General features: G+C 42.2%; 1 protein-coding gene across 4 annotated transcripts in view; it reads right to left on the bottom strand.

Moving 5' to 3' along the window:
- The window catches only part of WDR7 (WD repeat domain 7), a 150710-nt gene extending 134064 nt beyond the window's left edge, over window positions 1-16646 (bottom strand). The window contains exons 1-3 of one of the 4 annotated variants that reach the window (XM_037374370.1): window positions 16027-16646; window positions 1802-1973; window positions 508-614 (exon numbers count right to left, since the gene is read on the bottom strand). In XM_037374370.1, coding sequence (XP_037230267.1) covers window positions 508-614; window positions 1802-1960 — 266 coding nt within the window. In that variant the 5' untranslated portion in view covers window positions 1961-1973; window positions 16027-16646. Of the gene's footprint in view, window positions 1-507; window positions 615-1801; window positions 1974-9948; window positions 13511-13990; window positions 14416-16026 lie in introns of those variants that run through there. The other 3 variants (XM_037374369.1, XM_037374367.1, XM_037374368.1) reach the window with 3 other exon arrangements.
- Window positions 16647-16688: the final 42 nt, after the last annotated feature.

The raw sequence follows: 16688 nt of genomic DNA, 5'->3' as shown, positions 1-16688 counted from the left end.
AAGGAGCTACACTACAACTCAAGCTTGTTTTCACTCAAGAAACAGATCTTGGATAAGCAGAGAAAAAGGAGCAAAATATGGATCTACTGTCAACTGACCTGACAAACTCATACAAGCAAAAAGATGACAGAAGTGGCAGAAGTGCCTTGACTGAAGGAAACAATGTCATGCATTTCACTGCCCATCCAAACTTAAATTGCATCCAGTGTTCCACATATTGCTTTACATACACCCGCGTGGCATCCTGCTGCTGACTCCCAGGGTACACGAGGTATCAGAAGCCGCCCTCCAGGATCTCTGGCACTTCCCTATGCTCCTTTCAGGCCACAAAACCAAAATTCACACCACACTCACTATCTACAGTGGAGACATCCCACCATTTGCAATATCTACAGATGTGTTATTAAGTCAAAAACTACCATGTATGTAAACAACCTGATCTCTCCTCTACCCTCAATTTCCATTCTTTAACAGATCTGCATATTAATAAATCCTCAGGAAACTCACCCGCTTTCTGATGCACTCACTATGTATTGCTTTTCTCTGGAAGCAGAGGCCTTTGATAAACAAGTAATTGAGGCTGTATGACCAAACAACAGAGCTCTGGGATTAATCTAGAATCAGGGAAATAAAATGTGAAGTAAAAACAATATAGGCACTATTAATTAACCAGAATACACATACTCTAGATTTCCATTTTATATATTATATAAATACATGTGTTAAAATATATATGCACACACATTTAATTAGGATAGCAGCAGATATACAGTCTTGAAAGAGTTCACACAGAATGCTGCTACAATACGTGAGGAAAAAAGAAGTTTCTACCTAACAAAGCAAACTGGAGGGAGGGAGCATTTTGCATCAAACTCATGCTATCGATATTTTAAATCATAATCTGAATTCAGACCAATTTGAATGAAAAAAAAATAATTGCTTTGTACTGCGACAACAGTTCCTCTCCCAATCAAGTACAGTTCACAACCCTATATATTCATAAATAACTTGATATCAAGTCCATGCATAGATTGAAGATAAAAAACCCTTGCCCTTTATTTGTCCTTTCTAGAAAGAACTAGTTGCTTTCTCTTGTTCTTTCTTTTTAAGTATACCAGATATAAACATAATTTATGGGGGCAACTCACAGACACTGAGATTTTTAGGTATTCAGTATAAACTTTTCCTGAAGCATGCTGCCCTTTTTTTAAATTTTTTTTTTATAATAAAGGATTGTTTTGCTATTCCATTCCAAGATTTTAAAATTCTTAATATCAAGGCAAAGTGTGAGTTCATATTCAAAACAGAAGCTTGCAGATTTCAACCCAGGGCCACTACTGGCATAGAACAATTAATCATCAACCTTTATCTCTGCTACTAGCCTTTCTTCTCTTTCAGTTTTCACAGGAAAAAAAAAAGTTGAATAAAATAACCTTAGGAAGTCCTCTGATGACTGGAATCTGTTTTCAAAAAACAGTATTAAGCAGCTAAACTTGGAAGTAACAACTAGTTTAGAGTAGCTCCAGAAAAGAGGAAGTAATTACTTTAAAAATTTACTGCAGGAACAGCAAAAAAGTTCAAGAGCATAAACCTCTCCTAATCTGAAGTACTCGCTACAGGAAGCATGTAGTGTCAACCCAGGCCTCACGAGAGGGAGGAAGAAAGGACAAGCAAAGAGGGCGTAGAAAGAACTGAAGACCAGAATGGCTATTATCATATGGAAGAACAAGAATCACACTGGCAACAATGATACACGCTTCAAACACAAAGCAATTTAAGATTATATGGACTTTAGTCTCACCTCTAAATCCAAAGAAAGGTCCCAGAGACATATTTGCCCATCGTGGCATCCCGTGACGATCATTGAGGCATCCTCCATGAGCAGCAGGGTGGATATGCAGTGCGTGGGGGCCCTACGGCCCCACAGGACAATGGGTAAAACAAGGCTGTTTCCTGCCATTTTGCTCTCACACCTGTCAATTTAATCAAAATAATAAATATTAGGTCTCAGCAGGTCTAAAGTAACTTCATACACATGTTATACAAAAGAAACATAGTAACTATATATGTCATTCTTCAAGTAAGTTACAGTATACAATCTCACCTCTCCTCTCATCAGGGAATATGTTCATCTTCACATACAGACTAAATAACATTCTTCAAACAGTCACTCAAAAAATACAGTACCCTGTGGTAATATTACAACTTCACAACTTTGATTTCTTACACATTTTGCAAAAGACAATTTTCAAAGTGGCATTTCCCTACACATATAGGTACCAACCAACTAACAAAACCTCTACATACAGAGGTAATTTTGTCAAAATCACTCTTCTTAGAATAATTTTGAAGTAACAAATGTGGAGCTGCAGCAGCTATTATATGTTTGATAGACAAGTTCATCCCCATTTGCAAATGCAACTACATTTAGTCAAAAATAGGCTCTGGAGCCTTCTACAGACAACTACACACTTTTCAAAAATCCTGTTCTGTTACAACAGGGTCATGTCAACACAGCTTTTTTAAATAGATAGTTGTGTTGGAATATATAGCATCCTGCATCAGGTGAAATCAGAGTTAGAAACCATTTTCAAGGTTAATGTCATTCCTTAATTTATACTGTTACTCTGGTAGTTCATACCACCTCACACACACATCTAAAGAGGCTAACCAAACAAAAGCTAATTAGAAATTGCCTAATTAAGATATACAAGTTAGTTTCAAACCTTTCAGTTTCTGGTTTCTAGGCCTGAGTGGTAAATGTTTTCAAAGCATCACTTCTCTAATATCAGTGCCTTTGATGGCAGGCAGAGCCACATGCAAGCAAAAGCCGCTTAGATGGGGCGATGAAAAAGGAAATTAGAACATGCAAGGCAAAAGATGTGGGGGGTGGGGGGGTGGGGGGGGGGGCGGGAAATAATCTTTACTAGCACTATCAATGCTATTTGGAACTAAAGAAAGCTAGGAAAGAAAGAAGCACAGCAAGTACAGGCCACTTCTTACGCTCTCTCATTTCTCCACTGCTGCCAAGTCCCATGAGCTGGATCCCAGATGGGAACAGAAGGGATTTAGAGACTGAGACTTGACAAGCAGGCACTGACTTAGTCCTGTGACCCCCTGTGCTATGGCACTTCAGAATCCACGGTGTTGCCTTTTACTCAATAAAGGCTGTTTTTATTTATTCTGCACAAAAGCTGACAGCCCCATGTAATCCAGTCATTTTGTTGTTGATTTTGTGAGAACTGACCCCCCTTCTCCCTCCCCAGTATCCACAAGCCCTTGAGCACCAGCCCCACTGACCCCAGCCAGCTCCAAGCTGCAGAGCGAAGGGCTGTCCCATGGGCTGGCCACAGGTCCCACGAGGGGAGTGTGGCACGGCGCCACAACAAGCAGGCTGCTGGGGAGCCTTGCCTCACGTCTGAAACCCAGGGCAAGGGAAAAAAAAACCCCACAGGTAAAACTCGGTGGCACCGCAGTATGACTGCGGCCAGATGTGCTGACTCAGCAGATCTGACAATTTTTGTGAAGTTCATCTGTGGACCTAAATTTTTTTCTCTCTTTTTCTCCTGTTTCTTTTTAAGAGTTAGTTTGTATTGAAATAGAAAGCCACAACTGACCAGCTTCTTCCAACAGAAGAGCCTGCTGACGAACTACAGCAGCACTAGATGTGCTTACAGAACAACCAAAGGTAGTTTCGATCACCATGATTTGTCATGAGTCAGATTCTGGCCACTACCCAACATGAAACACAAGCAACACTATCTTCATAGCAACATTTAGTATCTTCAAAGCATATTGACAAAAATCTCTCCATGTTACTTGTATCTGTCACAAAGACAAAATTTTCTTTATGATTGGGAGAGAACAACAAATGTGTTTGAATCATAACTTCAGAGAGAAAAACATCATACAAACTCAAGTTGTAGTAATAAACAGTTAGGAGGATTAGCACAAGATTTAAACACCAAAACAAAACCACTGTTTTTGTTAGCAACATTCTGAGCTTGCCAACCACTTGAATGTTTTATAATGTATGATCCTTGAATCCGAGTTTGCTTATACTGAACTTGTCGGTGCATTGTCAGTTCTCCGGCTGGGCCAGGGGGGATGCAAGCAGCTGTGCTGGGGGGCTGTCTGCCTGCACCCCAGTGACAGGGCACACCAGACAGGCCAGGGCAGGAAAAGGAACCCTTAACTAAAACACTTTATTTTGCTTTCCAAGTAGCCAACTGAGCTCATGCTTGCTTTGAGTACACTTTTGGGGTATATTCGGCATTTAATAAATAAAAATGCTAGAATTTAAGTTATATTTCAATTGTACCAATGGCAAGTTTATGTAAGACATACACAAGATCCATCCCAGTTACTACTACTCTCTCATAAACAACCATGTAACCATCAGGCTGAGAAAATACATCAAGAATGACTGATGTTTTCTTAACTGGTATCTTACTCTGGATTCAAGCAGAGCTGTAGGAGTTACGCTACTTCACTGCAGTAACAGTTTGAGTCATGGGAAGTTACTGCTTGAAGCACTGTGATAAATGAACAGGTGAAATGGTTGTGTTAAATAAACACTCCTTATGTATTACCTTGCGGGGATTTATGTTCTGAACTTAACACAGCTCAAACTACAGCAGAATTTCTGATGTAGAGAAGTATAAACACAGCAAACGCAGGCAGGAGTCACCAAGGAAATTTTTCAAAAACACTTATTTTCCTGTCTTTCTATGGATACATACATATTCTTCTAGCTTGAGCAATCCAGCAACATTTGCATTTGCTCACAGATATGTAAACCTATTTTACAGCACTTCAGAAGAGGGAAACAATTCCGAATTATGACAGAGGGAAAATAAAGGTCCTGAATCTAAGTAAGGTTCATTACAACTCCACTTCCACTTCCCCACTGCGGTAACCACAGTTTCCCCTGTGTCCCCATGGTACTCCAATCAGACAACTAACAAACTAGCAGAGTCACACTGACCCACTGCACAGCTGCTGCCAGACACCACAACACAGTCTCATCGGCCCTTTTTCCAAAGGAGGCACAAGCATGAGCTGCAGATTTCCATGGAAGTCGTGGAACCTCAATTTAATAATCTTCAGTTCCACTGAAAGCTATTGTTCGAGGTTTAATGTCACTCCTTTGAGCCAAACTCAGATTTGATATAAAGAGGCAACCACAGAGATCCTGCTTGCACCAAAAATAAACTTGACTTTTTGATCTTATATTGCCCTGGGTATCCCAGTGGTGACTCCCACAACACTTAAACAAGTACTTTCTGCATCAAAAATATCCTTTATCTAAAAACACTGGGTTTTTTACTATACTACATGGCGTTCAACATAAATTAATGTCATCTCTCATCTGTATAAAAACTACATGCAATTTCTTCAAGAATTTTTTTTATTAATTTTGACAACTTCTGCCTATATTCCTACTGCAAATAAACTCAGCAGCCAGAGAAATCGAACATGATAATGTACATGGAAAAACGGGGGAAGGGAAGACAGCAAGAACAGAATAATGAATAGCTAAGTATTACAAACTGTAAAACAGCTTACAGGGCTAGCTGGGCACACCAAGCCTCAGACTTCGGAAAAGTGAGAGATGCATTGTGCTTTTTCACAAAATCCGTATCATAAAAGCAGTAATATCACTTACTAAGACATGCCATTTTATGCCAACTCATTTCTTGCATCCCATTCCACTATCTTCATTCAGAACTATTTTATTAAGAGCCGTTATTTACTGAGCAAGAATAAATAAAGAGCAACAATTAAGCATTTAATCTATTGCAATACACTACAAGCTACACTGAAACTAGCAGTTGCAAAACACACCTGTAAACGTAGTGTTAATTGTTATGTAATGCTGGATCAATTGTTCTGTCTGGATGATCATGATACAGAGCCATAAAATAGTTGAAAAAAATTAAAGAATACAGTGACCCTACTAAAGAGCTACGATTCCAAAAATCACTTAATTTACAGTGAAATAGTCAGAACTATATACTGAAAAACAAACATGAAGTCTTCAGATGCAATACAAAAAAATGTAAACAACAACAAAAAATAATCTCCAAAACCAAAGAAAAATACCTATTTAACTATTTTACCACCCGATTTTTATAATTAAATAAAACAAAAGACACACTGGGAAAGGTGGGGAGAGATGGGAAGTTCTTTGCTTTATATATATTAAAGAACTTGAATACCAGTCAAGGTAAAGCATTCTTTACAAAGTGTTCTTCCCTCACTACCTACAAAAAGCTCCCTTCGGCAGCTCCACCACAGTGGACTAGAAATGCAAAACTATGCCCAAACTAGTCCTGAAAGATGCTACAGCCACAGCCCTGCAGGTACCACACACAGTGCATTCCTCTCACCCCCCTGGCTAGAAGGCACACAGATTTAGGAGCGATCTCAAAAACACTAGTTTGATCAGAGTTCCTCCAAGTTGTTGGGTTTTTTTCTATGGCAGTAAATCATATTTGATCATCAGTGTAATCTATGAACTAAATTTTAATGGTTAATAAAGCAATCCACCAATAGTTTCAGAGCTGAAAAATCTAGGAGTAAAAATGCCGACAAGCAACATAAAAATCTCATTTCTTTCATTTCCTATTGCTCCCAGTTGAGGGACAAAATCACAGTATTTACATGTCACTTGATTGTGTCAATGATGCAAACAGCTGCACTTTTGAATAAATATAGAAGCTCCCCTACCACGGCACAAAATTGTTCCTTGAAACTTTGCAGTCAGTTTAATGCTCTGCCAAACTACTTATAAAAAAAGTAAAAATCAACAAGACTATAAATACATACTTAAGCTGAATTTTCAAGTGGAATGCATAGGACATAACAACATACAAAAGTATTAGCACATATAAGTAACCTAAGGTATTTTACATTTTCCATGCAGAAAAACATGAAAGCATTGAAAACATTAAGAGCAAAATACTTTCTAGAAGCATACAGATATTCACATTTCAAAACTTTTATCTAAGAGAAAGAGAATTCTTATTTTCTATCTAGTAGAATATCAGTACTAGTAAGATCTAGTATTAAGCCTTGGAAGAGAAAGCAAAAAGAAAAACTACCTCTTTCCTTCTAGTTTTTTATTATGGTACCGCGACGCCTTCATTAAAAACTTCATTTTCAGAAAATACCACAAGCTCATTTTAACAGCTGAAGAATTCGATCTACAAAGAACAACCCTTCTCTATCATTGGCGAACACTGAATACATCCCCTGCAAAAACCAAAACTCACTTACTGTCTGTAAACAATCAATAATTTTTTTTTGCATCAATGATGACAAACTACAGTAGCAAATAAACACTGTACCATTGACAAATGGTCAAAAAGCACGCAGTGAATCATTACAAAAGAATTCCCACATTCTAATTATTTATAACTCTCCAGAATGAACTGTTTTTGCAGAAAAGGGAACTGGAAAATGGAAGCATCAAACTGAGTAGAGCTCTTCCTGCTTAATCCCAGGGGTATTAAGTCTTTGTCTATCACTTCCACAAGTGCCAGAACCCCAGTTTCCTTCCCACAAACATACAATAAAAGAATGGGTTTGTGTTATTGCACATATGTAGGGGCGTGTGTGTATGTACACATACATACATATATATAAAAGAGCATACTTGCATTTGTTTTGCTTTATTTCAAATTACCCATCAAAGACAAAGACACAGATGGAGGTATATGGCAAAATACCTTCCTGAAAAGACTTGAGACACATTCTCTGCCACGCAAGAAAGGATCCTTCCCCTCCCTCCTGCTTTTTCATAAGGTAAGAGTTGCAGCGCAAAACACAGCACCACTGTCATTTGCAGTGCATTAGGAAGTTATTTCCACTCACATCTTTGGAGTCACAAAGCCCCTCTTCTTCAGTTGCTTTCCATAACCCAGATAGGTGCCACTTAGTATCCCAAGCTATAGAGTCTCTTGTATTCCCTCTAAATAATGCTGGCTGTTCTGTTCACCACCTAAGGCAGATAAACCACTACACACGCCCCTAAGCCGCCATCTGTTTGAAGATGTACCCAAACATCCAGAGCAGCAAGGCATGCTTCACCAGACACAATGAGCAGTAAAACATAAAATAGAAGTGTTCATTTTTTTTCATTCAAACTAAACTATCTTAGATCTCCAGTACAGCCTCGTAAACCTTCCTCTCCTTGACTTGCGGGCTACAGCCTTGCTGATAGAGCCCAGCACGTGATGCTTGGCCACAGGACACAGCTTCTGACTGACCGGGATGCCCAGCTCCTTTCCTGCAAAGCTGCTGTCAAGCCCACTGTCCCCCAGCCTATGTGCTGTTTCAGATGCTGGACTTTCCACAGAGCTTCCCCCCCATCACCATAATGTTCCGAACACACCACATCAGCCACTGTCTGGTCCTGTGGATTTTTATCTTCCCCATGAAAAACAAGGTAAAAATGGCACAGAGTACTTCAGCCTTCTTCACACTTTTATTACTAGGTCCACTGTATCGCCAAAATATAAACCAGTTAAGAGTTATAGACATGTACATCTCAGTTATGTTTAAAGAGACCGTGATTCTTTAGATTAGCAGATGATAAAAAAATAGTTAAAAATAATACGCTAATCTGGTAGTGACTCTTTCAAGTGCCCTGCTTAAAGCTGGCATTTAGGCAAATTTCATAAACTGGGATAAATTCCTATTGGAGTAAAGCTATTAAACTGATTTATTAAGTACAATGTATTAAAAACTGAATAAAGACTCACATAAACATCTTTATCAAGCCATAGTCCCCTAAACACTAACCAGCACTTTCAGGACTAGTAAGCTATGGTAAACTACTCATAGCTAACTTGCTGAACCAAATTACAATCACAAATCATAACCGTAATTTCAAATCAAAGTATCATGATGAAGTTGCAAAGCAGATGCATAGAAAATTGTAAACAGTAGGTCATTGTTCAGTGTAATCAGGGGAATCACCAGGTAGCATAGCCACGGGTGTAAAGACAAAGGTCAGCCACACGGTCAGAGCTTTGTAACAACTGTTTCTGTAACAGATTAGAAAGTGTTCTATAGCAGCCTTCCTCGGCCTGTATACAAACTGTTCCTGAAACAGGAACATTGGCAGTCTCCTCAAGTTTTCCCACAACTTTCAGTCACGATGGGAAGCCTCAAGACCTCATTAAACCTTGTAAGCCTCAAGTTATTTACCCTGAAAGAGCATCCATAGTAAGGATTTTTACAGCGAGAAAAAGCACCCAAACAAAATGTATTTACGGTAGGAAGCCCAGCAGCTAGGGAGAGCAACTCCTCCCCTCTCCATTGCCTGGGGACAATAAAACCAGATTCCTTTCATGCCTGTCACTAGCAAGTGGATGAAATCCTCTAGCTGGTAGTATTTCCATGCCCTGTGTGCAGGGAAACAGTTGTTGCCCGTATAGCATCTGATGCACCTGTAGATTTCCTTGTCCTCGTATATTTCAGTGGGTAAATATATGAGGAAAGGTTTAAGAAGAAGCAGGAATAATGAAGTTGCAGACCACACAAGTAGAAAACAAAGTTAAAAGAGAAGAAGGAAGAACAGAACACAGGATTGGCGGTGTCTCCAGGAGAGAGAACCAGAAGATACAACTAATGTCATCCTTCAGAATATGTCTTTTGACCAAACACACTACCCAATTCATTTGATCTCCTGATGACTTTGACAACACAGATGAGGCAGACAGAAGCACAGATTTTCACCTCTTACAGCATTAGGCCCTTACAGTTTGCACACACAACTTTAAAACGTTGGTAATATTGCTAGAATTACAAAACCAGGAGAGCAACTTCAGTTCTGTCACCAAAAAAGAAACCTGTTTCAGGTTTAGTCTATGTTCACAAACACTAAACAACCATCGTGTTGTTGATCTGCCATGTGTGACCCCACTGGAATTCAGTTACCTGGGCACTTCTGGAAGCATAGCACGTCTGAGCGCTATAGGTTGCTCTGGTCCGCAGCAAGTCACAGTGGTATCTCCCAAACAGACAGAGAGCATCAGCTGTACATAAACCCAGCCAGATCCATGGAATACTTCAGTACTTTCATGTCCCACTACAGTATGATACTCCTAGACTGAGCCCACCCAGTAAGCCCTGTGCTGTGCTTGAGCTGTTTCCTGGGGGCACGTGGGAAAGATGTGAGGCCAGGAGAAAGGAACACTTCTTTTGGGAAAGAAGTAAAAAGGTTAGTAAATCTACCTTTGTTGTGACAGAGCACAGCAAAAGCCAAGAAGAGCTCTTTCCAAACACACTTATTTCAATTAAAGCACAGGCATATAAAGTATTAATCTTAGGATATGTGTGGACAATAAAAGAATCTGCCAAAAAATATATATCTACAAATTGACTGTTTCTTTATCATTTATGATCTCAGCATGTAACAGCTCCAAAATTAACCATTAAAGGCTGCCAATTGAACATCTGTTTTTAAGTAAATGTAACTGCTGATGTTCAAACAAAGCGACTCAAAAAGGTTAAGAATAAATCATTTCTTTCCCTATCAACGTTTACCACACGTTAATACATTTTTTCTGTGTTTTCAGCAGAATTTAAATTATGTTATTATTCAGATTTGCCCCCAATAAGTACAGAGATGGCTGCCATCCATGACATCAGGACAAACCCTCTAAGTGGATTGCATATTTTCAAGTGAACAGTAATTTTTATGCCTAACATTTTTCACGCATACAGAACCTTTCATTCAAAAAGACATTAGTTAAGCATTGTAACACCCCTCCTAAAAATCATTTACATAAAGCCAATCATACACTCATGGTAAAGGCTCTTTTCTGTTACATTATGGCTTCCATTTGGATAACCCAAAGCATTTTATAAAAATCTGATTATTTTAAATGTAATTACAAATTACCTTTTCCATTTAATGCTTGAGGATGGAGAAGGATTAACGAGGCAGGGTGAAGAAAATTAAGTACTTCACCCAGACTTGCAGAAATCTTTCACTATCAGAACCCACGTATTTAAACAATAACACCTTTCTTTAAATATATGGTCAATAAATAAAGAATTATATTATTAAATACAAATGGTCAGTAAAGTTTGCTAGGTCAATTAAATCCTGCATGTTTCTGAAGCTCTGTCAGTAATTTTCAGAGTCTTTTGGAATTAGTTCTAAATCACTACAAAGGGATCAAATATAAAATATTTTTGCTTTCCTAAGAGACTATTAATCCAACAAGATTAGTTTGAATCACAGAATGGCTGAGATGGCAGGCACCTCAGAAGACCATACCCTCCCTCCTACCCCTTGCAAAAGCTAGGTCACTTACAGCAGGTTGCCCCAAACCATGTCCAGCTGAGCTGTGAGTATCTCAAAGGATGGAGACTCCACAATCTTGCCCTGTGCAACCTGTTCCAGTGCTCAGCTGCCCTCCAGCTGGACTTCATTCTGCCAATCTCCCTCATCCACCAAGCCAGTCATCTCATCGTGGGAGGCTATCAGGTTGGTTATGCACAACTTGCCCTTTGTAAATTCATGCCACCTGAGAAGTCTGAGAAACCTTTTAAAAAGGTAGTAATTTTTCAGCAAATAAATCCCTGATTTATTTTTTTTTTAAGCTAAAAGAAATTCTGGACCATTCCTGCAGGATACTAAATACTATAAAGCTATCTGTCAGGTCTTACACTTTGACACACGTAGCAAATCATTATCATTTCAGCTTGCATCTGATAAGCACTGAATACAAAATGAAAGAGAACAATAAATGTACCTTTATCCAATCAACAGCACACCTTTCTGATTTGCAACTACAAAAAGATTACTGCAACACTATGCTAAAGACTTCTTGTAAAACGAAGTACTTTAAAAATGTAATTTTTCACTAAGAGAGTATTATGAGTGAAAACAGGTGAAGAATGCAAACAATTTTTATTCGCTGTACAACTGAGAAACAATTTGTTCATGATGGCACCAAAATCAGGAAGCTGGCTTACCAAAAGGACAGGTTTGTAAACCAGTAGTTTTAATGCCACCCCCGTGCACACACAAATACAAACACAGAATGGGATAGCAGCTAGGAGTTCAACTGGCAACTACATTCATTTTGATATTCAACTTTGCCTGTTTCAATATACACAAAAGAGCCCCCCAACAGCTATCAGGGAGAACTGATGCAATCCTACATAACCAAGAGCCTTGAGGACTTTTCAAAGGCCCCAATTTTGTAAACACAATGCACGGAATTGTACAACTATGAATATTCACACTGACCTCACTAACCCTACCTGTTACAACAGAACTAAGCATATCTGCAGGAGTGAACTAACCTACTATTCTGAATTTGGACAAAACTGTTAGGCTACGCTGAAATTTATGTGAAGTGAAAAGGGGATTTCAATCCAGGTAATAACAACTAACAAACCAGACCATCATTCTCGTTATACTGATCAAGGATTAAAAAATTAACAGCACCTGGCCCTCTTTTATCCCCATGTACTTTGTTCAAAATTCATCACCTCAAGTCCTTGCTTTTTCCCTGTGGGAAGCTTCTCCATTAACACCGTGCAGCCAGCACCTCCATGTCCCCCTAAGTCCATTTATCTGTAACAACTGTCTCCAAACCACCATGCCACATCCTGTAACACACCTGTATTTCGAGCACTGCGAGACAATACTTCTCACCAGGCTCTATGTCTTGGCCATTACGTACTACAGTAAACAAAAAGACTGTGTTACCGTCAAACCTTTCCAATACACCCAAGATCAAAATCAAATTCAACAACTTGTGTTCCAAAACAGAACTTGACTGATGAACTAGTTCAGACACAAGCTCTTCCTTGATCTTCAGGTGGCAATAACAGTGACAATCCAGTGAAAGGCTATTGCTGGCCCCTTGCCCCAGCTGAGCGAATGAGTACAAAAGTCTGATTTATAAGTATGTAACAATATGAAGATCTGTTATCCCTCCCAAAAAAATCTCCGCTCCCTGTACATGTTCAAGGTTACAAAATAAGAGAGAAGGGGAAATAATAATTTAGAGCTCTACATTTTTCATTATCATTACTAGATGCTTTTGCAAGCCATTTTTAGGTTTTTCTAGCACTTAATTCGATTACACACTAAACCCACATATTTTTTTCCTGTTTAAAATTGTCATCACATGAAGGACAGTTACCCAAAGCAGCTGCAAAAACCCTCTATCATCTCCCTACTTGCCCGTAACACCACATCTCCCCAGAAAGTGGGAACAGGTTAGAGAGGCCACGATATAACAGAAATTTGGCATTACAAGTATGTCGAGCCCCAGCAAAGGCCTGTTTCTGTATGAGCCACCCCTCAGACAACTTTCCGTTAGCAGGGAGCGCGCTCCCCAGCCCAGTACCACCCGGCCGCGCCTGCCGGCCGTCCTGGCAGAGCCGGCTCAGCACAGCGCCGGGCTCGGGTTTCCTGAGAGCACAAGCCCGCAGAGGGCCGGTGCCGCCGCGGCCCACGCCGGTGGAGCCACCCGAGCCCCTGCCGCAGCCTGCCGGGGCTGCGGGAGGCCGGGGCCGCTACGCGGAGCCCCCTGCCGCTCCTCGCGGAGCAAGGGCGTCCCTTCCGCGGCGCGACTGACCGCCGTCCCCCCACGCACAAACCCCCTTTTCCCCACTGCCCGCCCCGGGCTGGGCACAGCAGGCCGAGCCCTGCGGCCAGGCCCGCCGCCGCTCAGCGGAAGCCGGCAGGCCGCCGCGGGGCCGCCACCTGCTGCCGCCCCCCGGGACGCCGGCCGGCGCCGCCCGCAGGCAGGTGCGGCCGCCCCCTCCCGCACAACATGGCGGCCCGCGCCACCGCCCCGCCGCACGGGGGGACCCGAAGGGCCACCGCCAGCTCGCCGGGGGCCGGGGCGGCGCGGGACCCGGCGGCGAGCCCTGCGGGGCGCCGCCACCGCCCGCCGGCGGGACGGGATGCCCTCTGCCCGGAGGCTGCCGGCAGCCGGCGGGCACTCACCTGTCCCCGCCGGGATGGTGGGGAGGTGTCCCCGGGCGCCGCGCCCCCGCCGCGCTCCCCCACCCTCGCCCGGTGCGGCAACCAGCTGACACCGCCGGCTGCCGTGACTCCTACCACCACTGTCGCAAAGCCCCCGTCCGTCGTCACTGACGGCAGGCAGAGGCAGCCGGCGTCGCCATGGAAACCGAGCGGCGGAGCGGCCCGGTTGTGTAGCGACCGCTGCGTGAGGGGAGCGCGGCGGCGGCAGGCAGGGAGAGCCCGGGCCAGGTGCCGGTGGGCGGCGGTCTCGCCCCTGCCCCAGCGCCAGCCCGCGAGGGTGTGGGCCCGCTTCCCGCCCCGCTGAGGGGAAAACCGGGGCCGCCGCTTCCCCAGGCCCGTGGAGGGCTAGCAGGGGGCAGCTGATGAGACACGTTCCTGGAGGTCTGTCTTAATTCCACTTAAGGGAACAGCTGTGAGGAATGACTTACATTTAGCAGTTATTGGAGGGCTTCATAAATAACGGAAGCTGTAAGGCACCACGGTGGAAATACTTCTAGTACAGAGCGTGAAAAAGGCTGTTTCTGGTACCTGCTCAAGATTAAACTTAATATGCAGGGAATATAAAGCGTGTGGAGAAGTTGTCAGCAATGACATTGCAAAACAGGGTGGACAAGGTTCTGGGTTAATTTCTACTTTTACTTAGTTTATCCTGGAACATGGTTAATACAAACATTTCACTAATCCCTCTTTATTTTTCCCCCTTACTGCTTCTGACTGTTTATGCCTCCTATTTTTTTGTTACCACATTCACTTTGCTTTATAAAAAAACATAGTATCAGGAAACTGAAAAAAACTTACATTATTTCTGCCTGCAGAAAAGAAGCGCCACTCCCATAATGTCACAAAAACTAGCCAATAACAAAACTAGGATAATTTTTAAGTTAGGATGTTTTGTGGGAATTCCTACCTTACGCGTTTTCCAGCTTCTAGGGGAAATAAAGCAGAAGTCTGGCAAATAGCAACCTACATAAGCTGGATTTGTGTGCTGGGTCTTGTCAACGGACTATGTTAAGAAGGTGTGGTAGGTTATTGAATTTATTCTATTTCCTTTGCAACCAAAACAATGTTTTTACTGTTAGCTTTCTGTACATGTGAATAACTGGTTTTAGTTATGTACAGATCATCAAAGATGCTGATACTAAAGGCAGTTCAGTGGGGGTTTTCTTTTTCTTATCAGCTGTTTAACAGTGTACATCAATACATCACAGCTGTTAAGGACAGAGAGGGAAAATTATTTCCGCAGTTGAAACTAGAGAGACCATTTTATCTTGGCCAGAAGTAATTAAAGTAGTGAAAACAGCACACAACTTGCATTACTGTATGTTGGCACATAAAACATTACCTATATGGGGACTTGGTATCAGATACATTCCATGCCACCAGTTCCCTAAAGACCAAGCAACTCTGAATTTTTATTGCTGTTGAATTAGTAAGCAATTACAGTTCAACTGCTGAATATAAAAGTATGGATAAACATTGTTACTATGTTGGTATATTTTTGATGATAAAAGTAATGCTGAGATACATCAATGTATCTGTAAAGAGATATGCAAATTACATACAGCCATGTGACTCCTGGCAAGTGAGTATGCATACCCCGTCATCCAAGAAAAGCAGATGCCTGCCTGTAACAGCAGCCTATTTAGCATGTGAATTACTTTCAGCTGGGAGAGTAGAGATGCTCTAGTTGTCCTATAATAACGAATTCCTGAAGCCAATGTTGGTCAGTCATGCAGCATTATATCGCAACAGGAGTAGGTATCTTGTTCTCATGGTTAGAGAGTTGAGGTTTTTTTAAGGTTTTAAGCTAGCTGCTATAAAAGGCTCAAGGATGTTTTCTGAGTTACACAAGTATTAAGTTTTCTTAAAATAAGGTGCTAATAAAAATGTTAAACATTTTGTTCCTTTAAACATTAGTTGTACCACTTCATCTGTCACCAATGTGCACGTTAATGAAAAGGCTCAGGGAGACCTTTACTGACGGGGAACCTGTTTACCTGGAGGGTGGTCAAAGACTGGGACAGGTTTTCCAGAGAGAGGCCTCCATCCCTGGAGGTGCTTGGAACCAGCTGAGCAGGCCTGTAGCTGTCAGGGCAGGAGCCTGCCTGCCAGGGTGCCTTCTAGCTACAGCAGTTCCTCTGTTTGAGGTTTTTGTAGTACCCAACACATGTTAGCAAGCTCCAGGAGCAGCAGATGATGCCTGTTGGGGAGGTGGGATGGAGTGTTTTGACAACGAAGAGGGTTTCCTTGCAGATTTTGTGCACCTGGCACTAGCAGTCTGCAGCAGCTTCCACAGCTGGTATTGGTCAGAGCGCTGCTCTACCCACCCTCAAAAACCACAGGAATACCCACTTCCCTCTCTTTCAACTCTTGTTAACGGAAGGCTTACAAGATAAAACACGGCATATTTTCAATTCCACGTTTCTAGAACCAGTCCTGACCAAACCCGGAAGGCTGCGCGAAGGCTCTCCTACCCGCTTCTGAAAAGGGCATGGTGCCCGCCCCTTGCGGCCCCTGAGCCGCCTCTGCCCTCGACCAAGATGGTGCGCCGCACCTGCCCATAATTAAAACGGCTGCCGGCCTGGTGGCGGCTTCATCCGTACGCCCGCTGCCCTCTTCCAAAATGGCGGCGGCCTCAAGATGTCCTCCCGCGGGGCGG

The sequence above is a fragment of the Falco rusticolus genome, chromosome Z (assembly GCF_015220075.1).
Source record: "Falco rusticolus isolate bFalRus1 chromosome Z, bFalRus1.pri, whole genome shotgun sequence".
Classification (NCBI taxonomy): domain Eukaryota; kingdom Metazoa; phylum Chordata; class Aves; order Falconiformes; family Falconidae; genus Falco; species Falco rusticolus.
Note: the sequence above shows the minus strand (reverse complement) of the source record. Positions and strands in the feature narration are given on the sequence as shown.